This window comes from Phytophthora parasitica (assembly GCF_000247585.1).
Source record: "Phytophthora parasitica INRA-310 unplaced genomic scaffold supercont2.47, whole genome shotgun sequence".
Lineage (NCBI taxonomy): Eukaryota > Oomycota > Peronosporomycetes > Peronosporales > Peronosporaceae > Phytophthora > Phytophthora nicotianae.
The window spans coordinates 352,421-377,336 of NW_008649033.1; the positions used below are offsets into that span (position 1 = coordinate 352,421).

Consider the following 24,916-nt stretch of genomic DNA (forward strand, 5'->3'; position numbering starts at 1 on the left):
CCATGTTGCATCCTTTGGCCTGCTCTGATCCCAGCTGCAATGGTCTGATGAAGGAGTGGGCAGGAGCTGGTAAGTAACACTGGCCACTTGTCGGCACGTTGGCAGCAGCGCCGCGTTCCTCACGACTTGAAAGGACGTGGATGTTTGGCCGCGAGCCGAGCTGGAGGAAGTGCCCGAGCTTCCTCAAGATGGGGCCTGACCTTCGCGGCGTCGTACAGCTCGTTAATCGCATCGAAACATTCAAAATTTGCTTGAATTTCAAACATTCGGGGTGTCACCAACCCCGGCTTTCGTGTTAAGGCAGTGTGGCTTCCTGTAGTCGTCCACGGCGTTCCAGTCGATGCTAAACTGCAACTTCGCTGGTCTCCAACGTAACGCGCACCCAGCGGCAAAACCAGGTGGAGTCCACAGTGGGGCCGTCACTGGTCAAACCGTCTGTGTCTCGCTGCCGATATCGCCGGGGAGTTGACCAGCCGAGTTCAAACAACACGGAAAACAGACTGCCCGTAAGCTCTGCGTAGTGTTTGCCAGGCCTGACAGCTTCAAGTTGTGCCGTTTCGAAGCATGATTCACATGCTTCACCGCCCGGAAGACGCCAGCACGTTGCTTCCCGTTCCATAGCCAGCTGAAAGGGGCTGATACAGCCAGATGCGGCAAGACAGCGCTCGTCACTCAATTGTGAGTGCGTGTCATGCTGGTCGAATTAACCTGCATGACACGCACTCACACCCTTCAACTTACAACTTAGTGTTGGGTACACAAATAATGATTTTCATTTCGTGTACGGATACACACATAATATAAAAGACCGTGGGTAGGTTGTCGCGCTCAACCTACCAGTGTAACTCAGAATCAGAGACTGTCAGAGCATTTCGAACCGCACAAGCAAATTGTCATGGGGAACACCAATACGCACTTCCTGCAGCGCCGCTCACGACTCGCCCTGGCGCTGGTGATTGTGTTTCTCGGCCGCAAAGCTCTCGGACGCTCCATCCTCTCGTTCCTCATGCGTTTGCGCTCTGCCGAGACGCCACGATTGGTGTACCGAGCCACGGACGGCAACAAGAAGCTTCTGTCACACTGTCCTACCATCAGTGCGTGTATTTGCATTTAGATATCACCACTTTTACCCATTTTATCTAACCGTGTTGCATGTTCCCATTTTTTCTTTTAATTCTATCTTCCAGCGAAAAGCAAATATTATCCACCATGGCGCCTATTTAACGGACACCTCCAGACTGTGCGCTTTGCCTACGATGAACGTGGACCCAATATCAACTACAAACGCCAGTTGATGAAGTTACCCGACGGCGGCGTTGTGTCATTGGATTGGGCACTTTTGCATGACCAAAATGTACCCAATCAGGTGACGGATCTCAATTCATCCGGTTCATCTTCATGGCTGCCGGATGTGGAGCCCACGCGACGTACAGTGATCCTGTTGCCGGGACTCACTGGCGGTAGTCCGGAGAATTATATTCGCAGTACCATTGCGAGGTTGCATGAGTTGGGTTGGCAGTGTGTGGTGCTGAACGCAAGAGGATGCGCTAACACGCCTGTGACCACAGCCCAACTCTTTTGCAGCGCGTACACTGGTGATCTCCGCTACGTGTTGCAACAATTGAGTGAAAAATACCATTTCACACAAGAAGCATTCGTCGGAGTTGGTTTTTCGATGGGATCCAATGTGCTAGTCAAATATTTGGGCGAAGATGGAGACCAAACGCCGTTGACAGGTGCAATTTCGGTTGGAAACCCTTTCGACTTGACTATCTGCTCGGCCAACTTCGGTGGTTCACTGTTCAACCGCATGACGTATGATAAGGCACTCAACAACAACCTTCGCGAGCTCTTCTTCAACAAGGTACTTACATTTGATTTTTTTTTTGGTTTAAACACTTGATAACTGTTTTTTTGTGTTTTTTAGTGCGATGCAGCGAAGCAGTTTGAGAATTATCCAGGCGTGGATTTGGAGGCTATTAAGGCCACTCGCACTGTGCGAGACTTTGACGACACACTTACCAAGTATGTTTTCCACTATGACACAGTGGACGACTACTACAACGACGCGGGGTCTGTGAAGAAGCTGAGTGGAGTGAGAGTGCCGTTGCTCTGCATTAATGCCGAGGACGACCCTATCAGTATCAGCTCCGCTCTACCCAAGGACGACGAGGTCGAAGCCAACCCGAATATTATTCTTTGCACGACTAAGTCGGGTGGTCATTTGGCTTTCTACGAGAGCTCCCTCAAGGCTGAAGACAATGAAAATGGCAAAAAGGGAAGCAAAAGCCTATCAAATATGTGGACGGTGAACCCCATCGCCGAATTCGCAGAGGCTGTACGTCTGAATAAAGTGGAAGCCGCTGCCTAAATGGCACCAATTGTGCAAAACCTTGTACTAAAAGGGTCTAAATCGGCAAAAGAATAATAACCAAAATTAAGATCACTTTTTTATTTTGTTAATGTTTCTGTTAGTTTTACTGGGTCGCTGTGGCGCTCGTTGCTGTGGCACTGGTAGCGCCAGCTGAATGGCGAGGGATCAGCTCTAAAATGCTGTCGCTTGGTACAGCAGCACCATTCACAATGGTCGGATATCCCACAAGTGTCCACTCCTTATTATCAGTCGATATAAAAATGGGTAACGATCCAATCCAATGCCCATACAAAATCGTCCATGTGACGGCTGTCGAACTATCATATGTCACTTGGATATCTTCATACTGAATGAGTCCACGAAGAGAAATTGCCAAGGAATCCGCATCTGCAGCACTCGTTAGTGTGACAGCAGTACCATCACGGATAATTGACAATGGAATCCTTAAATCCGTAAGACTTGACGTTGAACCGGTGTAGATCAACTTTTGCAGTTTTTGCACGGGCGAAATGCTCCATTTGCCGACTGTCACGTAGTTAGTAGCCAATGACGACCACGAAGACAGGATAGGAGCTAGTATCAATGGACAAGCATTGCGACTGTAGCAGGCACTAGCATTCACGAGTTTTCGCCACGATAGATCGCTGACATCCACACTTGATACGCCGTCATTAATCGCTGCTGGAAGGCACGAATTCACGCCAGCTTCCAGTGATAATCTAGTCCCTACCTGGTCACCTCGTACCATTTTCAAAATCACATCTGCAAGGGAATTCGACGAAGTGGAAGAATCCGTGGCAACTGTGATGGTAGCAGTGCTACTACCGTGATACTGCATGACACAATCAGCCATGGCTGCACATTTTGCATCTCGAAGACAAACATCCAGTGCCAATCTCTTGCACTCAACACAGATTTCAGTCGGTATTGGGTCCGTAGTGGCTGCGAACGGGATCGGAGCGCGAGATACGTATCGAACACGTAAGCTCGGGGTTGCAACAGTAGTGAATGTAGCGTTGATCGGTTGAGTGGCATCATTGACAAATGATAAAATGGGGAGTGGACCTACGAGTCCGTCGTAGAAAATGTCAATAGCTGTAGCCCCTGCAGTATTCGAAGTCACGTTGGCTTTGACGGCTCCTAAATACTTGGCAAACGTACAGGATCGTGCAATTTTTGTCTCTAACGATGCAGCAGTAGCGTTATTCCAAACGGGTATATAGCAGATCACGCGATTTCCGATGGCTAGAGAGATATTCAGCGGTAAATTAGTAGATAAGGGGAAGTTCGAAACAGTTGGCTGTATACGCTGCTGTCCTTTACCGCTTGCCCATATAAGTTTAGTATCCGAAGGAATCACGACACTAGAACTCGTTGATAGAGGGCACAATCGTCGTAATTGACACCGCATTGCACTTGTGAATAACATGAGATAATTCACATCTACTGGAGATGTTGCAGTGCCAGTTAGACATCCGTTAACCAGAGAAGAAAGATCTTCCGTTTCAGTGGCACTTGAGGACTTAGAAACCAGTTGAGTGATCGGATTTTGGATAGCTGACAACACGCAAGTTTTCAGAGGTGCACACCCTGATTCGTTCGTACACCAGTCCAGGAGTTGCTGACAATGTGCACATCCATCGGCGCTTTTCTCCGTGACTTTTGCAGTGCCAAACTCGAGATGAAGCAGCAGTTTGCTCACTTTATCTGTAGCTCCGTTGCGCAACAAGCGGCTTTGATGACGAACCACGACATTCAATGAAGACGTGGAGTTGCTTGAGTTGTTAGCTGGTCGAGCTATGCTTGTGACTGTAGACTCAGCATCTCCTGACGAGTGTAGAGTGACAGCTACCTCAACTTTCACAAGTGTAGCATTATCATCCGTACTTCGAAAGTTAAGTGCCATGTCTAAATTCTCTGGAACTGCAGCTTGAATCGTCCAAAGCGGAGTTGATGTGTTGCCTAACTTCACGATCGGAGCAGGTAGAACAGCAGAAATTGTGGAATCATCAGTGAAAAACGAAGTGGAAGGGAAGAGGTTCCACGAAACTGGAGCTGTAGACTCTGCACTCTCAAGCCAGAATTCTTGACTCAATGTGTTCGCCCAGTAAACTGTAGTGGTGAAGACCCCAGTGAGGTCCATACTAAGGTTGGCAGTCGACGGATAACTCACCTCCTTCGGTAATGCAGCAGTGTATCCTTCAGGGTGGTACTGGAAACGCTGTTTCTTGCGTCGACGCGCATTCATCGCGTCTGCTGAGACCGCAGCCAACAACGTCGCGGTATCAGCTACAGGCTCCGAAAGTGCTGGGTTCCCAACAGGGAAAACATCGACGTTCATGTATCGAAACGCATACTGGATAAGCGTCGATGCGAACGTTAGAGACCCCGCTAAAGCTTGAGAATTTAGAGCATTGGACAGCTCATCAGAAGCGAAAACGAAGTCCAGGAACATAGCTGGTCTTGAACCAGAGCTGTCAATCACAAGACGGGTAAGGTCTCCATACAACAATCGATTCGCGAGAGTTTCACGTCCTTGCATCGAAGTATCTGTAGTTGTAGGAAGACGTAGATAGAAAGTTTGGTTCACTTGTAATGTCGAGTCCATTGCAGCCGTGGCTGGACCACTGGATGTTACGTACGACACGTTAAAGTCTCTGCCTAAGAACTCTGCCACTCCTCGTCGAACTTGAAACACCACGCTTTGTGGTAACTTAACTGGGTCGTTGATATTCCGAAAGAGAACACTGAATGATAAGAATGCGGTTGTAGGTGGTACAGTCGTTCGAATGGCTGGGAAGTTAGGAGCCGATTCGTAAAGTGACAGAACATCAGCATTATTGAGACATTGACATGTTACAGCGCTGCTTTGGAACGCAGTGATGACCTGCCACAGCAAATCTGTTGCGTTCTTGGCTCCAGTATCAGAAACCATAGTTTCCAGACGTTTACTCAATGCAGTTGCAAGTCCCGTAGTGTCGAGAGGTGCAGAAGTTACAGTCGTACCGAAGGCTTGTATAGGGTCTCCGATCAAGAAGAGCATCTCGTACGTTGCTTTGCTGCCACTGTCGATGATAGTTGCATTGCGAACATCCAACACCGTGACTGAATCGGTCGTAAAGAAGGACTTTGTACCAGCAACAAGTGCAGGTTCAGCCACTGAAACCTGAAGGAGACTTGCACTCGGCCAACGAAGCTGGAAAAACGCTGGCGGCGCATTGAGCCACGGGTCTGCAGCTGCAATATACACTAGGAAGAGCAAGGACCACAGCAACGATGCTAATCTACTCATCCTGGGGAAAAGTCGTTAGATCGAGTGACCAAAACTTACAATAGATTATCGTAACTTAATGACATTTACAAAAATGTTCAATATATACAGCAAATAGCGGTCTACGCTTCCGTGGCAATAGATCAACTATTGTGCTTCATCTGGTGATGATAAATTGCTAGGTTCACGGTGTTCGTGGTCCGAGTTGTCGCCTCCCAGCACGGGCGTGGAAATGTACGTGAACGTGTCGAACATGTCGAGATCGATAGTGTAGCGTCCGTTTTCGCTCGAACGTATGTCAGTTTTTACATCCGTAGCATTGTGTTCTTGTTTACTGGCCTTGCTACTGCTGCTAAGACCCCGTGCTGAGCTCGAAAACGAACTGGAAAGAGACCGACGCCAGTCTAAAAGCACAGGCTCCAGTATCTCCAGTACAGATCGACGCTTCTCCTCGCTTGAGCGGCGATGCTGGACGTACTCGTGCATCATTTCCAGCTCATCGATGGGCAGAGTATCGCATCGTTCTGGATTCACATTCCCATCACGAAGTTTTTTGCTACCGAACGGAGATTGTGGTACTTCTTCTGATACTTTATCGCCTTTACTACCTCGATTGTCACCTGGAGTTGCTGCGAGCACTCCACCAGCACGAGTGTGTAGTCCTTTGTTGTCTTCGAACCATGAGGCATCGATATCTCGTCCACGAGTCTCTGGTCCCATGAACAGTATAATAGGAAGTAGTACAATAGCCACACCACCACATCCTGCTAGCATCAAACGTTCGTCGTGCCATGACCACGCCTCATCCCCCATTACTCGTCGAAGAACCAGATAAACTCCCGCGAACATGCCAAGATGACCCCAAGCAGACGCACACGAGATCCCTAGCGCTCGAGTTAGAAGAGGGAACTGCTCTCCAGTAAAGGGAATCAACGCGCCCAAGGTACCTCCTGTAGCCAATACCATCGCTCCAAGCGATAATGATAAACCAATCCACTCGCCATGTTCCTCTAACAGCCAGGCAGACGTTAACATCACAATTCCGCCAAGAAACACAAAAAACGCTAGCGTCACTCGCCGACCTGCAGTCTCAATGATTGTAGCCGTGAAGACGAGGCCTGGAAAGGTCATAACAGACCAGAAAAGTTGGTCTTTCACTCCGAATCCCGTCCCAATCGCGTTCACTTTAATAAACGTGCCCGCCATCATTAACATCGTCACAATAGCAGCACTAAAGCACGTGAGCTCGGCAAACCAGAAGAACCAAATGAGAACTGTGCGTCGAGCCATAGATCTGGAAAAGAGCACCACTACACGACGGGATAGCGCTCTTATAAACGACAAATCGGCATGAGGAGCCAGCGTATACGATGGAGTTCCAGGGTCTCCAGAGCTGGGGGTACACACCTCAATCTGTTGGCTCTGTAACCTCCTGGCAGACACACGTTGACTCTGACTGCGAGCTTTGGCAGCTCCAGGTCCTGTGTACTTATACCTGGCATTTCTAGCGGCTGAACGCGCCATCTCTTCGTCCTGTAGTCTTTGTAATTCTAAATCCAAATCAGAATCTGAATCTGAACTTTCCAGATACCGTTCATAACTAATCTGCGGTCTTTGAGACGGAGGTTCATACAAACTCGTAGGCACCGTCACTCTGGCTTGTCGACTGATGCCATGCGCATTCTCAATCTTCTCCAAAATGTACAAAGCTTCCTCTGATCGCCCGACACTTGCTAAATATTTGGGTGATTCTTCCAAAGCCAAGTATAATACTGCAAGAAATAATAGCGCAATGCCACTCAACACTCCGTACGTGATTCTCCAGCCGATGCCTTTATCGGTGCTTGCCAATTGGCCATATCCGACCCCAGCAAACACTCCCAGCCCCGCTATTGAGACTGATAATACTGTAATCCTCCCTCGTGTCCTGGTTGGCGTATATTCCAGTGCCAAAGTTGCCAAAATTGCCAATTGCCCGCCAATTCCCACGCCTGCCAGCAGTCTTAGCGCCACAAAAGACCCATAATTCCACGCTCCCGACGTTAAAGCGTTGACTATGAGCCAGAAAGTTAACGCACTTAAGAGCACCGGTCTCCGTCCGAAGTGGTCGGCACAGACGCCAAAGGCGAGAGAGCCTAGAGCTCCCCCTAAGAAGTATATTCCCAATAGTAATATTACTTGTGCGGTACTGGTTAGTACAATGTCCTCTTGCGCCGCTGGAAGCGCGTACAAAAAGGTGAATATGCCCACCATGGCCAATAGCCAGCCTGTACCCAGAAGCAGCACCAAACGCACGTAGAAACCCGTGAGTCCTGCGTATCGAAGCCATGAACCTAAGAGTGTTGGTCGCCGTCGATTAGTCTGTACGGCGTCGGGAGGCTGGAAAGCGGACACGACGGGCAAAGAGCTTAGTAGGTACTGCGAGTGATCGTCGTACGTGAGCGCGTCGAGCCGCTGGCGCACGTGCACCAGGAGGTCAGCCTCGGTCATTCCGCCTTGGAGGTTGTTATTAGAGTGACATGCGGAAAGGAGAGGATAATTTTTGGGTACTGTCCATTTTTTTTTTTTGAGACGCTCAGCGAAATGGGACGTCACCGAAAAAAAAAAGGTGATGGACTGTGCGCTTTTTGCACCGAATGGCATCATTACAAATGAGAGGTGACGTCGTAATATGATTCGTGATACCCTTGGAAAAACCATGTGGAAAGTGCAGGTTTCCGGTTAAATTGCCTGTATTATTTAATATACTTGTGATAATTGGATGATAGTGAAGACATGAATTCGGACGCGGCTGAAAATAAGTCCGGAGATGTCAAGGCGTTGAAGTGCACTTTGACAACGGACACTTTTCGGCCGTAGAGACTGCTGCTGCAACTGACTGCATGGGTCTGGTCTGGCCACAGCGCTGGCGATCGACTCCATGGCTAAAGATTCCTTGGACTCTCTAGAAGATACCAATCTCTAGATTGCTTACTGGCGGTGGTATAATATACCACCATATCAAGAGCCAACCAGTAGATTGCTGAGCGCTCAACTACGTGTAGGGCGGCGCTCACGTCACTCGTTCTGATCAGAGTCAGCATGCAAGTTCATCCCAAGTAGTGATTCCCAACAGAGAAGCAAAGGTGCGTCGCAGCGTCAGGGATGAAGTCTGCAAGATCATCACTCCTGGCAACTTCAACTTGCCAACGTTGGTGTATTTTCACAGAGGGAAAAAAGAAGAGTTACTGGCGAGAAGAGCGTTCTCACTTAGTTCTACGTCCACGATGGTGTCGACAAATGTATCGCTCGGTTATTGTTATCTCGAGAAGATATCGCCGCCGGTTGCTTCGATCTTCGCCAAGCAGACTTTCGCTGGGATTTTTGTCTCCATTGACGCTGTCGACGCTTTTTTAGTACTTGACTTTCGGATCGTAGTCTAAACACCACGCAGCGAATGCGGTCGCCGATGCGGACACTCGTCGCAGGAGGCTCTTTGGCTTTTCAGTCACAGTATAAGCATGATGCCCAGTGGACGCAGAGTTACTACCACGTTCCAAATCGCTGTCACCAACGCCATCGCTATAATCATCGTCTACTTGAGCTGATACTAAACCGTCAAGGTTATCACCGTCTACATCGTCCGTCCTACCCGGTATTTCCACTACCACCTCTTCGTCTCGTGGTGCGTTAGTCTTGTTGCTTGCAGACAACAGCGGAACTCCCTTCGGATCCTGATGAAAAACCTTGTTTGAAGATGTATTTCGTTCTTTTTCCGAGGCTTGCGATGATGTTGTCACTGGAGACGAATCCACGTTCTCAATGTAATAGTCATTCAACACACGGAACGCTCGCCTGCGTTGCAGTCTCTCCTCTTCGCGACGCTGTAAACGCTGCTCTGGTGTGTCGAACACCCACATTGTTTCACCATCCGAAGTTTGGCGTGTTGAGAGTGTAGGTCTCGGACTATCGTCGTCGTCTGAATTCCTGTCTTCAGTGTGGTGTCTTGGCTTGTTGTGGCGACGGTGTTTCATAACGGAACGCGTGAGTGCGTGGAAGACGTCAGCGATGTTGGAGTCATAGTGTTTCTCAAACGCGTCCAACTTGATCTTGCTGTTCAATTCAAGGATCTTCTTTTCACGGACACTGCAGATAGGAATACTAGACTCTAATGAGCCATCGCGTGTTTCTTCTGAGCTGTTTTCCGTGTTCTCCACGTCGGAAGAATTGGGTTGGTTCACTGATCCCCGACGCGATAGAAAAGTTGTGAAATTGTGGCGAAAACGTCCTCGACGCAGGGTTTCTTGCCTCTTTTTCTCTTGATATGCACGGAGTTTCTCGACCTTTTCCATGTGTTTCTCCGCTCGCTCGACAATGACATTCCAGCGTTCGCGTAATTGGTCAGCAGTATATGGTCCAAACTGCGGGTCGAAGTTGTTTTGCTTGGCCATTAGACCGTCAAGTACGCGAATAAGTTCCCATTTGGGTCCAACTCGTTCGACAGCAAGCACGAGTAATTCATCGTTAAAACAATCGCAGTGTGCGATACGTTCCGTGCACAGTGGACACAGATCTTTCCAGCCCCAGGTCTGAAGGATTAAATACCATGCAAAATCCAGAGCAACTCCCATGAGTGACACCCGCAAAATTGCGGAAAGCACCCCGTAATAGATAAATTTCTTGAGGAAAAGACAACTACGTTTCGCCCAGATGTAGAAAGTCGGTGCTTGCGCCAACGTTAGAAGAATTACCACAAGAACCTGCAGCAGGAACGCCAGTCGAAACGAAAAGCCCGTCAAGTCTCCACCCGCTGCTTTGGCTCGGAAATATTTGCGGCGTTGTCGAAAAATCAGTTTAAACAATTCCTTGAATATCGCCTTGCCCGCAGATGGTAAAATCGACGTTAAAACAGCGTACATTACCACCGACGTTAAAATCGTGATACTTGAACCGTACGAATCGCGCAGCATTACGATGATAAACAGCACGTAAAACGTGACATACAGTGAACACACCACAATGAGAGCTCGCTCTCCACGTGACAATCTCTCGTTTCGATATGGACAAAACACCCACGTGAAGTAGTTTTCATGGCGCCACCAAGTGTAGAACGGCTCAAACGGTCGACGAAACTTTTTCCAGCAGCACGGTCCACACAATCTGGTTTTGGGTACTTTGCGATCCCATGGCATCGGCTGCCAGTAGTCCACCTCGTTCTCTGGTACGTTGAGTTCACGTGAGTAAATGCGCTCAATATTTTTCTTCCAATTTTCGCAATGACGAATCATTTGGAAAACGCGAAGTCCGAATAGTGTAATGACCAAATATGGTAGGAAGAGAAGGAGGTAGGCTCCACCGAGCCATCCTGATGAGCTGCAAGCTACGGGCATCGGGTTTACCGACATGTACGTGACGTTGAAGTGTTCCCACACGGCGTTCTTCTTCATCTTCCTCTTCTGATCGAGATTGTAGATTTTCTCACTCGAGCTCACACTTGTAGGTAATTGTGTGGAATTGCAATAGTCTACCGTCGGATTACGCTCCAAGTAACACGGCTGCACGACGAAGTACATTGTTTCCTCGATGGTGTTGTCAATGTACGTATTCGGCAAGTAAGCGTACGTCGTTCGGAGCTTGGAGCCGGTTGCTATGTACTCGAATGGTTCACCGTCGACGTAGTGCTCGTATTCATACTCGTTGAGTAGTAGAGCGTTGAAATACGAGGAATTCGGGTTCGCCCTAGAGTCCGGACTTGGAGTTTCTATGGTGTACGTGAGGTGGAAATCTACCTCTTCGAGGAAGTGGAGGAACGTGTAATCCTCGGTAACTTGCACGTTCTTCACTGTGAATGCGTCTAAGTGTAGAACTTCGTTCAACTGTAATGAAGAGAGTGAGATACCCAACCAAAGCAGCACACCGACGCCGATAAGCAGCCACGCCCAGAACTGCGTACAACCGCGACGTTTGCTGTATCGAGTGCCGATGCATTTCGTCCAGAAGTGATAATGATCCTGCACAACTGGTCTCTCTTGGATGTATGAGTCTACGTCATCTGCAGTGGAGCCACTCCCTCGATGAAGAATTATTTCTGGTGATATCCCCCCTGACTCAACCTGGATGTTGGGCTCATGCCCGACCGATTTGCAGTAAGCGATGCACGTTTCCAACAATTCCGTATCGATAACTTTATCATCATCATTGTCGGTTCCTTCGTTGTCCTCATCGTCTCTGGCTTTCGATAACCCCGGTTCCTCTACATGGTGCACGACTTCACTCCCGGATTCCCTCAACTGAGAGCACAGAGGAGTGTTGATGTTGCCAACGCTTTTCCTTTCGACGGATGATCCTCTCCGAAATGTATCAAGGGTTACTGGCTGGTCCGTATCGGCTAATATTGCTAGATCCTCGAGCAACGTACTGTTCTGCATCGGTAAAATCGGCCCCGACGCCGCCCCCCGCCTTGCTTTATCATTTCTAAGAGTTTCTGTCCCTGTGTTCGTGTATCCGCGTCGTCGCTGTCCTCTGTCGCTCATCGTGCCATTTCCCACACTGCTCCGACTGAGTGGAAGTCCATCGATATCATCATTCTCCTGACTTGTAGTCGGCACCATTAGCAGTAGAGACTGCGTCCTCCATGTACGATCGGTGAATGATACCGTCTAAGCAGGGATCGCTTTGTGGTCGCCATAAGCGTGTCTCGATTCAAGCCAATCACAGTCAAAAACGACATCACGTCTCAAGGGGGAGCGTCATATCCAATGTTGACTTGCGCTTGCTGATTATTGTGACACCAGTGCATAGGTGATCCGTCTCACCTATTGTGAAGTTGATCCAGATTTCGGGAACGCTATCCAAAATTCGGGAATTCTGTTCATGGGATTTGAGATCGCGGCTTCGTAATGAACCTCAAAGAGTTTTGCGGCGAGATCCAGCACCCAGATCAATTCTTTAAGCTTGTGATATACGATCGCCCAATATCTGTGGACGATGAGGCACGGAACACGCACGAATAGTTCCTCTCGGCTGCAGCTAATTCCAGTGTCAATCCGATATTCGTCGTGTTTCCACTTCATCCAAATCGGTAGGAGATTTGGCCGATTTTCACGAAAACGCTAGTCGTGATAACCTATAACTAAATCATACCAGAACGACGTAGTTGCCACGGAGCTCCTTCTCAGCCAAATGAATGCTACGAGTCGCAGGCTAACACGCCTAGCCAACGTGAATAGCCTCGGAGGCCAGCCTCCCTGTCGACAACAACCGCATTCGATACCGTAATGGCAGTAGACGACGCTATAGATAAAGGTTCAGGGCATGGAGCTCTGTACGAAACGACACTCATTTACATGGGATGCTAGCTCTGTGACCCAGCGTTCTGATGTATCCGGGATCTCAGGCACAGAGTGTCCAACCAACAAGATGTATCCATGACCCAGCTGCCGGCCTCCTCTCCCAGTCGCGACTGACACATGCAAGAAACGCAAATGTGAATTTCTTGGTTGTCAACGTTGAAATTTCAGTTGATTGGTGAGAACAATAAAAAAAAACACTCACTTGATCGGCTGGCAAATGAATTTACAATTGTGGAAATGGGGGCTTCTTCGTTCGCGAGTTGAGTGTCCTTCACTGAGCGGGGCGATCTCGTGGAGGTAGCTACAGTAACAACGACATGCATTCCCTTTGACAGCTTCTCGTCGCAGTGCAAGCCCATAATCAGCCGACCTACACTTTCATGCAGCAATGGACAGCGGTGGTTCCAGGCTTACGCCAACCTTCTTCTCCGTCCCATCATTGAGTATTAACGGAATACATGCCGGATTTGCGCAAGTCTCACTTGGCAAGAATGAACTCCGTTTTGAGAGTACGTGCAGCCCATTTTCACGCAAACTCTCTAGTAAATCATTTGTGAGGAAATCGCTCTCTGTCTTCCATCCAATGATTACATGAACTGCACTGCTCCGAGGTCTTAGACGCTCGACCATCGATCCTTATTGTCACTCCAGAATGGTCACTTTTTCTTTTTTCTACAGTATGACCTGGCGTAATCGTAGATCAGTACGTAATCCTCGAATTTCACTTGATGCATTCTGAATCGATTCTGATTGGCTGGCTTCTGACTTATCGTGATCTTTTGAAAAGCTCTGCAAATCTGATACAAATATCAAGTAAAAATGAGCGGCAAGGATGGCAGAGGAAGACTACTCTTCATAACCCTAATACACGTATTTGCACCGATTACGCGTGCAAGCGTCACTTTTCAATTCTGGCAGAGACGCACGCTATGACAGCGCAGGGGAAGCCTCCGCCTTCTCCGGATGCGATCGCCGCCGCGAATGCCGCGGCGGCAGCCTCCGCGTTGCCTGCGCCAGTAAATTCTGCGTCGATTGAGCCCCCGAGCACCTTCCAGCGCTCTCTGGAGGCTCAGCCAAGTGCATCCGAGTCCGACGACCTGTGGAGCGCACGTAGCAACCCGAGTATCAGCAGCTACAACAGCAGCACGCGCGAAATGCACCATCGTTTCATTGCCAACACGTTTTTCGGACCCGTTTCCAACGCTACAGAGGCGATCATAGAGACAGACGAAGAGCAGGAGCCCAATAGTCAACGCAGCATTGGCAGCGCCATGAGCAGCGACAGAGGCAACAAACGGAGGCGAAGGCGTCGAGGCAGCGGAGAAGGACTGCTTAGACGAGTATTTAGACACAGAACAGCGTCCGAGTCGGCATTAACCGCCACTACAGAGGAAGAAGAGAAGCCGACACGCCAGCAGAGAAGGAGTTTGAGACAGCAGTTGTCGCTGCCCATGGACTCGCCCAATAGAGAGAACGAGACACCTGATGAACGCGCTAGACGCAGAGAAAACCGAGCGCTATTTGAGGAGCTGGTGCACTTAGCCAACACGCACCAACCGGTGCAGTTCGACACGTTCAAACAGAGGAGAAAAGGCCGATCCAGGAGCGGTAACAAGTCGCTGAGTGCTCAGTTGAGACGCTCAGGATCGGCTGAAGCTCATGATGTGTCCGATTTCAGTTCATCAGATAGTGAAACGAGCGACGAAGAGATGGAAGAGATGATCAATACGGAGCTATTGGAGGCCTATATTGCCTATTCCAAGTCAATTGGGCACGAGCCAAACATCCAATTGAACCCGGCCATGATCCCTCTTGGAGCAGATGACAAACCTCGAGACAGTCACGTTGACAGAGACGACAGTGATGACGAAGATCCACACGTAGCCCACCGAGTGTCGTACATTCACGATCGTCCTGTGGTCAAGGAACACGAGCACTTTTGGACCGGTTTTTTGGGTACAAGATACAGCAGACGTCGAGGTTGTGTGCAGTTCTGGACGTGGCTATTGATCGGAGTTGGTGTGTTGTTATGGCTGGGTATTTCGCTCTCTTCACTGCAGCTTAACGAGGTGCTACACCTGGACGCGTTTACAGCCCAGAACGTCCAAGTCACGCAGGATTTCACCTTCCTCCACTTCTTAGAAGAAGTCGATTTCCACCTCACGTACACTATCGAGACGCCCAATCCAGACACACAGAGCAACCCGAACGCGTCGTACTTTAACGCTCTGCTGCTTAACGAGTACGAGTACGAACACTACATTGATGGTGAGCCGTACGAGTATATCGAAGCGGGTACTACACTGCGCACAAAGTATGCCTATCTACCGCATACGTACATCGACAACACGATCAAGGAGACCATGTACTTCGTCGTGCAACCGTGTTATCTCGAGCGTAACCCAACTGCAGACTATTGCCAGACTGGACAGCTACCCACGAGTGTGTACTCAAGCGAGAAGATCTATAATCTGGACCAAAAGAAGAAGATGGCTAAGAAAGAAGCCTGGGAAGAGTTCAACGTCACGTACATGTCGGTGAACCCCATGCCGGTGGCTTGCAGTTCGTCTGGATGGCTCGGAGGCAGCTACTTGCTGCTGTTCTTGCCGTATTTGATCATCACTCTCTTTGGACTACGCGTTTTCCAGATGATAAGTCACTGCGAAGGCTGGCAAAAGAACATTGAGCGAATATACTCGAGAGAATTAAATGTTCCGGAGAACGAAGTGGATTACTGGCAGCCGATGCCTTGGGATCGTAAAGTACCCAAGACGAAGCTCTGTGGACCGTGCTGTTGGAGTAAATTCCGTCGGCCTTTCGAGCCCTTCTACACGTGGTGGCGGCATGAAAACTACTTCACGTGGATCTTTTGTCCCTATCGCAACGAGCGACTCTCGCGTGGAGAGAGAGCACTGATCGTGGTGTGCTCATTGTACATTACTTTCTACGTGCTCTTTATCATTGTGATGCTGCGAGATTCCTGGGGTGCAGACATCACTATCTTCACTTCAGTGGTGTTATATGCCATCCTCATCTCCATCCTCCCGTCAGCTGGAAAGGCCGTTTTCAAGGAGCTTTTCAAGCTCATTTTCCGTCAACGACGCAAATATTTCCGTGCCAAGGCTGCGGGTGGAGATCTGAGTGGGTTTTCGTTCAGACTGGCGTTTATTTTGCAGGTTTTGGTTGTGGTTCTCCTCACACTAGCACAAGCTCCGATCTTCTACATCTGGGCTTTTCGTAGTTGTTTGTTCCTCAAGAAGTTCATGTGGTTTGGCGTGCTAGCTGCGATCATGCGGATGTCTCTGATGGGATTGTTGCTGGACTTCGCCTGGTATTTGATCATCAAGACGTGGGGCTGGAAGGATCTGTGTCCGTATTGCACGGAGCGTATCAAGCACTGCGACTGTTTCAACGATGAATTACTGGTGCTCGCAGTCGAGCGTGTTGGACCGAAATGGGAACTTATTAGGGTACTGGATGGTCTTATGGCCAAGCAGCATCACTACGACCCCCAGTTTGAATTGTACACGTACGAGCAATTACGTGAACGTTGGGAGGTTTTGGTTGAGCGAGCAGAGAAGCACATGGAGAAGATCGAGAAGCTTCGTGCGTATCAGGAGAAGAAGCGGCTGGAAGCTCTACGTCACGACCGCGTTCGTCGCAGCTTGACAAGTTTCTTGTCGTTCCGAGGGACGACGCAGTCGGATCAGCCAGGATCTGGAAAACTAGAAGGCGAAGACGATACAACGCACCGGAAATCTTCTGAAGTGGGCAGTACCAGCAGCAGTACGGAGGAGAACCGAAATCGAGACTCCGATGTGGATGTTCGCGTATGTAGTCTTCGTGAAAAGAAGGTCTTGGAACTCAACGACAAGATCAAGCTGGACACCTTTGAGAAGCACTACGACTCGAACATTTCCGAGGTTTTCCATGCTCTCACGCAGTCAGTTCAAAAGCTTCGGCATCATGGTAAAAGCAAGCGTACAGCCAAGTCCAAGTCGAAGAGTGCGGGTCTGGAACAGATTCCGGAAGAGGATCAAAGCGACAATGAACATGAAGGGTCCAGGTCACACACGCAGGTTGGTAGTAGTGCTTCTCAAAGCACCAATGGAGAGACGATGTGGGTGTTTGATACACCTGCTCAACGTCTTGAGCGACGAGAAGAGGAAAAGCTGCAACGTAAACGAGCGTTCCGAGTCTTGAATGACTACAAGATCGAGAGTGTGGATCCGAATCCGGAGCCCAGAGCCCCTGCATCTCCGATGTTGTCTCCGATTCTCTCGCGTCAAGGCTCCATGTCTGCGATCTCCGGTGCAGGTCCGTTGTCCGCGAGTCGAGTTAGCCCAGACACGAAGAAGAGGCCGCTGCTGTCTACTCGCAACAGACCGACTACACCTCGTAGTGAGGATCTGGTGATTCTGATGCCGGACGAACACAAAAGCAAGGACAAGGACAAGGTAAACCTCGATGAGTTGGCTACTGGCTGTGTGGACGACTACGACGATGAGGACGATGAATACCCGAGCGACTTGGAGCGTGGCACGCGTCAGCCTCTTTCAAACGCTCCAGATCAACCGCCACAAAGCACAACTCGTGTGTACTCCGTCACTGAGCGACCGCAGACGTTGTTAAGGAGAGTGTCTGCTTCAGCCTCGGCCTTCGCTGCCTGGGCGCTCAATTACGACCCGAACGTAAAATACTAATAGCATGGCATGAATGCCATAATTTATCAGAAGCCCAGTATTTTTTTGCATGAATAATAGACCGCCTCGCGCGTTTATTTTTTTTTTTCTACTTTTAGTAGCCGATATGGTTCATTGATCTTGAATCAATATTCTTGATGCTATCGACCCCGAGGGTAGACCGATAAAGAAAATGTAAGCCAACAACGAGTGGATATTGCTTCCGAACAATGGATTTGCCATCACATCATACATGTCATGTATCACGGCAAACGAAGTGTCACAAACGCCATCCCGTCATACAGCCGCAAACATGTAGCCACGTGGGATTCTAAGTGTACTGCCAAAGCAAAACAATGAGATCGTCTAACCCCGGGCTGTGGCAAGGCAACATTAATTGCCTGCAAGTCTCGACTCTGGGCACACAAAATTAAAAGTGGAGCCATCAATTCGCACACATAATCAGTCAGAGTAAGACGGTGCGATTGGATATAAATATACCTAAAAATTCGTTGATTGGCTATTATGATTATGATTACCACGTGCACATCAACACTGACGAAGAGGGAGTCAGCACCCCAATCGCCGGGGCACTCGGCTCCTCGTTACGCTCATTCGCCAATCGCCTGCGTGTCGATGCCGTCTCCCCCGTCTTCACGGCGACGAGACCCTCAATTCCTCGGCGCTGACGAGTTCGACGAGCTCCCAGTGAGCCAGCGGAGATTGGGGGCCATTCCTAGTAGCGACAGAGGCAGTCGACGACGCAGACGACGCCGAGACACCACTACAGAGCCAGAGACGCTCTCTAGCGTCGAGTTCCGACGCAGAGCGGCATCAGAATCCGTCGCGCCAGACTCAGAGGACGTTGCAACTCGGCGTCGATCTCTAACAAAGGAGAACTGTGCGTTATTTGAGGATCTGACGCGACTGGCCGACAAGAACGAACCTGTAGACTTTGACACGTTTCGACAGAGTTCCGCGCGACGTAACAGCAGAGTCAGTGAGGCGTTGTATAAAGACATAGAGGAAGAGAAGGATGGAGAACGTGACGAGGAAGAAAGTACTGCGAACGAGAAGCTGGATACGGAATTATTGGAAGCCTATTTGGCCTACTGCAAGTCTATCGGACACGAACCGAATATTAAGATCAACGACGTAGAAGAAGATGAAGACAGTGAAGCAGGTAAAGTGGCGGCGGCGTATGTATCTGAACGGCCGGTTGTACCGGAACACAAACACTTTTGGACGGATTTTATTGGAACCAGGTACAGCAAACGTAGAGGTTGTGTACAGTTCTGGGCGTGGCTCGGTATCGGTGTGGGCGTCGTCATGTGGCTGGGTTTCTCGCTTTCTTCACTGCATTTAAATGAGGTGCTGCACTTGGATGCATTCACCGAACAGAACGTGCAGGTGACGCAAGACTACACGTATCTCCATTTCTTAGAGGAGGTTGATTTCCATCTCACTTACACCATTGAAACTCCGAGTTCAAACGCCAATGCGAATCCCAATTCTTCGTACTTTAACGCATTGCTTCTCAATGAAGACGAGTACGAACACTACGTTGATGGTGAGCCATTTGAGTACATTGAAGAGGGATCAACACTACGCACGACATATGCGTACTTACCGCGCACTTTCATTGAGAATAAGATCGAGGAGAGTATGTATTTCGTCATCCAGCCATGCTATCTCGCGCGAGATCCTACGAATGACTATTGCCAAATTTCACAATTGCCATCAAGTGTGGATTCCGACGAGAAAATCTTCGATCTGGATAAACAGGGGGAGACGAGCGATAGAGCTGCGTGGGAACACTTTAACGTCACGTCCATCTCGGTAAACCCCATGCCAGTGGCGTGTAGCTCATCTGGAATTGTTGGTGGAGCGTATTTACTACTATTTCTCCCTTACTTGATCATCACATTGTTCGGATTGCGAGTTTTCCAGATGATCACCCACTGTGAAAGTTTCCAGAAGAATATTGAGCGTATTTACGCACGGGAACTCAATGTACCCGAGAACGAGGTGGACTACTGGCAGCCTATGCCGTGGGATCGCAAGGTTCCCAAAACCAGATTGTGTGGACCCTGTTGCTGGAAGAAATTTCGTCGACCGTTTGAGCCGTTCTACACTTGGTGGCGCCATGAAAACTACTTCACGTGGGTGTTTTGCCCCTACCGCAACGAACAACTTTCCCGTGGTGAACGCGCGTTGATCGTAGTGTGCTCACTGTACATTACGTTTTACGTATTGTTCATTATCGTCATGTTGCGCGATTCATGGGGAGCGGATATCACCATCTTCACGTCAGTGGTGCTGTATGCAATCATGGTATCTGTGCTACCATCAGCAGGAAAGGCCATATTTAAGGAGCTTTTCAAGCTCATTTTCCGTCAACGACGCAAATATTTCCGTGCCAAGGCTGCGGGTGGAGATCTGAGTGGGTTTTCGTTCCGATTGGCGTTTATTTTGCAAGTTTTGGTGGTGGTTCTCCTCACTTTAGCACAAGCTCCGATCTTCTACATCTGGGCTTTTCGTAGTTGCCTTTTCCTCAAGCAGTTCATTTATTACGGCGTATTGGCAGCAATTGCGCGGATGTCGCTTATGGGTCTTGTGCAAGATTTCGCGTGGTATCTGATCATTAAAACATGGGGCTGGAAGGATCTGTGTCCGTATTGTACGGAGCGTATCAAGCACTGCGACTGCTTCAACGACGAAGTGCTGGTGCTTGCGGTTCAACACGTTGGACCCAAGTGGGAACTGATTCGGGTTCTTGATAATTTACTCGCGAAGCAGAATAATTACGAACCGCAATTTGCATTGTACACGTCGGAACAACTGCGCGAACGATGGGATGTTATCGTCGAAAGAGCTGAAAAGCACATGGAAAAAGTGGAAAAGCTTCGAGCTTATCGCGAAAAGAAACGGCAAGACGCGTTGCGGCATGACCGTATTCGACGCAGCTTCACCAGCTTCATTTCGTTCCATGGCACAACTCAAGCCGTTCATCCCAACACGGAAAACGACGGAAATGAAAACGACAAGAAGCGAAGGGACTCGGAAAGCGAAGAAGCATATGAAGATCCTTTGGACCCGGACGAACACTTATGCAATCTCCGGGAGAAGAAAATTTTGGCGCTGAATAGTAAAATTCAACTGGACGAGTTCGAAAAACACTACGACTCCAACATCTCGGCCGTTTTCCACGCTCTCGCTCGCTCCGTCACCAAGCGCCGGCACCACGAGAAACACGAGCATGAGGATGACTCAGAAAACGAGGGTGGAGACTCACGCAGTCCAAGACCGACCCTCACAACGCGTCAGAGCAGCGAATCAAGCAGCGACGGAGAGACCATGTGGGTCTTCGACACTCCAGCGCAACGTCTTGAGCGTCGTGCAGAGGAGAGATTGCAGCGTAAACGTGCGTTCCGTGTGCTGAAAGACTACAACATCGAGAGTGTTGGTCCGTCCTCCGAGCCAGCCTCTGCACCGTCAGCATTAACTCCATCAGGTCCAAAGTTACGACGACAAGATACCAGGCGAATACCGCTGCTACCGACACGGAATAAAGCGGAAGCTCCACGAGAAGAGGATTTTGTGATCCTCATGCCGGACGTGCACAGCAAGAGCGATAAGAACAATCGGGACAACCTCGATACGGTGGCCAATGGTAGGGTGGAGGACGATTATGACGACCAACAGGACAGCGACTATTTTTCGAGCGACTTGGAGCGTGGTCACTCTCGCTCTGCATCGTCCTCACAAGCTGCAAGTGCCAACCGAGTCTACGCTGTCACAGAGCGACGGAAGACGTTACTTCGACGAGTGTCTACATCGGCCGAGGCGTTTGCAGCTTGGGCGCTGGACTATGATCCAAAAGCCGCACATCAACTGTAAAAACACAACATTTACATAATAAAACACAAAAAACACAATAGAATTTTATTGTGGAGACGTGTGCGTCATCAGACCATCATTCCTGTAAGATTCCCCTATTCCGTTTAACATGTCCAGCCAATCACAATTGTTCTGACGCGTGTGCGTTTCTTAGCGCGTATAAAACGCGTATCATACGCGTTAAAAACCACCTTTCGAAACAGAATGTATGTCGTGCTAGCCCCTCCACAAATGGCCCACAGAAGCTCCTCGAAGCGTCAGTAGATCATCAAGTGAGAATGCAGGCTCTGCGCACCTTATCGAGCTCTACGCGCAGCCTCCGCGTGCGCGCCCAGGCGGCCACTTCGGTGCGTGCCTTCGCTACGGACAAGCGCTACACGCCCGTGAACGAAGTGCCCGCCAATGTGCTGGCAAACGTCAACTCGGAGACGATCTTCTCCCCTGGCTTCGCAGTGCGTGGCGAGAACGCGCCCGTCAAGGGCGCCAAGCCCGCGTATCTGGACGTACAGGCCACGTCACCCATGGACCCGCGTGTGCTGGACGCCATGCTGCCGTACATGACGTACGCGTACGGCAACCCGCACTCGACCACACACGAATTCGGCTGGGACGCCGACAAGGCCGTGGAGCAGGCACGCGGCAGCGTGGCCGATCTGATTGGCGCAAACTCCAAGGAAATCATCTTCACGTCGGGCGCTACTGAGTGCAACAACGCCATCCTCAAGGGCATCGCCCACTTCACCAAGGCCAAGAAGAAGCACATCATCACCACGCAGATCGAGCACAAGTGCGTGCTGGACTCGTGCCGTGTGCTGGAGACCGAGGGCTTCGAGGTCACGTACCTGCCCGTGGGCAGCAACGGTCTCGTGGACTTGGAGCAACTCAAGGCTGCGATCCGTCCGGACACGGCGCTGGTGTCTATCATTGCAGTGCACAATGAGATCGGCGTGCTGCAGCCACTCAAGGAGATCGGCCAGATTTGCCGTGAGCGCAAGGTTTTCTTCCACACTGATGCCGCTCAGATGCTGGGCAAACTGCCGATCGACGTGAACGACATGAACATCGACGTTATGTCCATGTCGGGCCACAAAGTGTACGGTCCTAAGGGCGTTGGCGCCATGTACGTGCGTCGTCGTCCCCGTGTGCGTCTGGAGCCTATTATCTCGGGTGGCGGACAGGAGCGTGGTCTGCGTAGTGGTACCTTAGCGGCTCCGCTCTGTGTAGGCTTCGGTAAGGCGTGTGAGATCGCTGCCCTTGAGATGGAGAACGACCACCGCTGGGTCAGCTACCTGTCGGATAAGCTTTACCACGGGATCACTGACCGTATCGAACACGTTGTTCTTAACGGTGATCTCGAGAAACGATACCCTGGCAACCTTAACCTTTCCTTTGCGTATGTGGAGGGAGAGAGTCTGTTGATGGCGCTTAAGAACATTGCCGTTTCTTCGGGCAGTGCGTGCACCAGTGCATCGCTGGAGCCGTCGTACGTGCTGCGTGCCATTGGCGTGGGCGAGGACTTGGCGCACACGTCCATCCGCTTCGGCATTGGTCGCTTCACGACGGAGAAGGAGATCGACTATGCCGTGGACCTGTGTGTCAAGCACGTCACGCGTCTGCGTGAGATGAGTCCGCTGTGGGAAATGGTGCAGGAAGGCATTGACCCCAACACGATCCAGTGGAGCCAGGACGCGCATTAACGTGACCAAGAAAGCGAGTTGCAGGAGCTAGGCGAATTGAAACGGCAACCGGAAGACAAGATACAGCGTAGCCTAATAAACCGTTTTGCTAGTTGTCACACTGCTTGTTTATTTGTCTACGTAGTGGTTACAGGTGCTGAATCAGCACTGGTGATATGCAGGCAAGTTTCCTCAACAATCAAGCACGAACCAAAAATGAACAAAAATAATGATAATAATTGAATAAAACTTGTATGTCTAAAATTATTGCAATAAAATAATATTCTGTGCAAATACAGTGAGAAATGACACCAAGCTGCTCCCTTTAAGTCCGATGTCGTACTTTATGTGATATTTAGTGAACTCAAGTGATTAAACCCATCTTGGAAACTTCGGTTAAAAATCATGTCTGTGTTTTTAATTCAAATTATTCTTCTACTTCATTATGTTTTGTTTTCAATTAAAGTTAAGCAACATTTTTCTCATTGTTTAAAAAATGGCAATTATTTTCAATATTTCTTAAATACTATTGCTAAAGTCGCGGCTCTGCCGACGAGTGCACCAATCTTTACCTTGGTATTATTGTAACCCTGGGGTGAAACGGTGACCAACACACACTTGCAGTGCAGTGGAGCTATTCTTTCGGTGTCGCTAGCAACAACGTCGTCTGCAAGCGGCATGGCCGCCACCCTTGCCCTTGCTTGCCAGCTGTGGTGTCAAGGTGGTGAGCATGTTGAAGTCCCAATTGCGGCAGTGCTGCCAGCACCGCTTTCGCGTTGGGATCTTTTTATCTTTTTCGCTGCAGTGATCCTTGTCATGCGACCCTGAGTGATCTTGACAATGACAAGCATCATTGCATCATTGGATATCGCGCGAGCAGACGAAATACATATTATACTACTAGTAGTATTGAAGTTGCCTTGCGTGTCTCTTTGGGATTGAGACAGACCCTTTAGTATGGGCCCCAGTATGGAATGCAAAAGAGCTTACGAGAGTCAACCCGTGTGGGTGCACTCCATCATGCACTCCATGTTTATTGTGTTTCAAACAGTGATGCCTTTCCCGTTACAGTCCTCTCCTGGGTTCGCTCGGCGATGGCCAGAGCATGCTCGAGTCCAGCAGGTGTATCAAGTCCAAACTGTACGGAATCCGGTCAAACTTTACAGGGCTGACAATCTCTCTCGTGACACGCATTTCACTTGCATTTTGTATTAGCCGCCCATCCTTCGGTGTCAGAAGGTGGGCCTTTCCTGCTTTCTGATTGGTCCACGCCCTTCAGCTGGCACTGGAGCAGTGCCGGAGTGCGTCGCTCCGCTTGGAGGATTTCCGTTGCCCAGGCCCCTTTACGCGCTGATCGGCAGCCGTGCCTCTCGACTACGCTTTGCCTTGTTTTAGGGGCGCTGAGGAACTCCGAGAGCTCTCTCGGTGCAGTGCAAACAGATAAGAAACGTAGGCACTTGGAACGGCAGTTTCCGAAAAAAAAAAAACTCAGGGCCACGGCCTTTAGGGTTCCCGTATCATCATCATCTACCGTGTAGAATCGACACGCCTGGTTAATAGAGCAACAGCTTTGGCAGCGACAGCGTTTGCAATGCCATTTTGACGCCGCTAGAAGATCGCAGGTGCAACAAGCGGCTCGCTTGTCAACGGGAATCCACGCGGATCCTCTTCCGACGCTGGCT

At 49.7% G+C, this 24,916-nt stretch overlaps 7 protein-coding genes across 7 annotated transcripts; 3 read left to right on the plus strand and 4 right to left on the minus strand.

Annotated features, from left to right (window-relative positions):
- The first annotated feature begins 807 nt into the window (after positions 1 to 807).
- PPTG_15395 (hypothetical protein) lies at positions 808 to 2,447 on the plus strand. Its single transcript, XM_008912456.1, has 3 exons — positions 808 to 1,094; positions 1,188 to 1,864; positions 1,928 to 2,447. The coding sequence occupies exons 1-3, from the start codon at positions 896 to 898 to the stop codon at positions 2,369 to 2,371; spliced, it is 1,320 nt and encodes a 439-aa protein (XP_008910704.1). The 5' UTR covers positions 808 to 895; the 3' UTR covers positions 2,372 to 2,447.
- Positions 2,448 to 2,477: 30 nt separating this feature from the next.
- On the minus strand, positions 2,478 to 5,666 carry PPTG_15396 (hypothetical protein; the record flags this gene model as incomplete). Its single annotated transcript, XM_008912457.1, has 1 exon — positions 2,478 to 5,666. One exon carries the CDS (start codon positions 5,664 to 5,666, stop codon positions 2,478 to 2,480), a length of 3,189 nt encoding a protein of 1,062 aa, XP_008910705.1.
- Positions 5,667 to 5,686: 20 nt separating this feature from the next.
- Positions 5,687 to 8,213, minus strand: PPTG_15397 (hypothetical protein). The gene has a single exon (XM_008912458.1). The coding sequence runs from the start codon at positions 8,133 to 8,135 to the stop codon at positions 5,793 to 5,795; it is 2,343 nt and encodes a 780-aa protein (XP_008910706.1). The 5' UTR covers positions 8,136 to 8,213; the 3' UTR covers positions 5,687 to 5,792.
- Positions 8,214 to 8,359: 146 nt separating this feature from the next.
- On the minus strand, positions 8,360 to 12,381 carry PPTG_15398 (hypothetical protein). Its single transcript, XM_008912459.1, has one exon. The coding sequence runs from the start codon at positions 12,233 to 12,235 to the stop codon at positions 9,038 to 9,040; it is 3,198 nt and encodes a 1,065-aa protein (XP_008910707.1). The 5' UTR covers positions 12,236 to 12,381; the 3' UTR covers positions 8,360 to 9,037.
- Positions 12,382 to 13,845: 1,464 nt separating this feature from the next.
- On the plus strand, positions 13,846 to 17,761 carry PPTG_15399 (hypothetical protein). Its single transcript, XM_008912460.1, has one exon. It carries the CDS (start codon positions 13,906 to 13,908, stop codon positions 17,677 to 17,679), a length of 3,774 nt encoding a protein of 1,257 aa, XP_008910708.1. The 5' UTR covers positions 13,846 to 13,905; the 3' UTR covers positions 17,680 to 17,761.
- Positions 17,762 to 18,199: 438 nt separating this feature from the next.
- Positions 18,200 to 21,633, plus strand: PPTG_15400 (hypothetical protein). Its single transcript, XM_008912461.1, has one exon. It carries the CDS (start codon positions 18,295 to 18,297, stop codon positions 21,556 to 21,558), a length of 3,264 nt encoding a protein of 1,087 aa, XP_008910709.1. The 5' UTR covers positions 18,200 to 18,294; the 3' UTR covers positions 21,559 to 21,633.
- Positions 21,634 to 22,582: 949 nt separating this feature from the next.
- On the minus strand, positions 22,583 to 23,338 carry PPTG_23687 (hypothetical protein). The gene has a single exon (XM_008912462.1). It carries the CDS (start codon positions 23,250 to 23,252, stop codon positions 22,761 to 22,763), a length of 492 nt encoding a protein of 163 aa, XP_008910710.1. The 5' UTR covers positions 23,253 to 23,338; the 3' UTR covers positions 22,583 to 22,760.
- Positions 23,339 to 24,916: the final 1,578 nt, after the last annotated feature.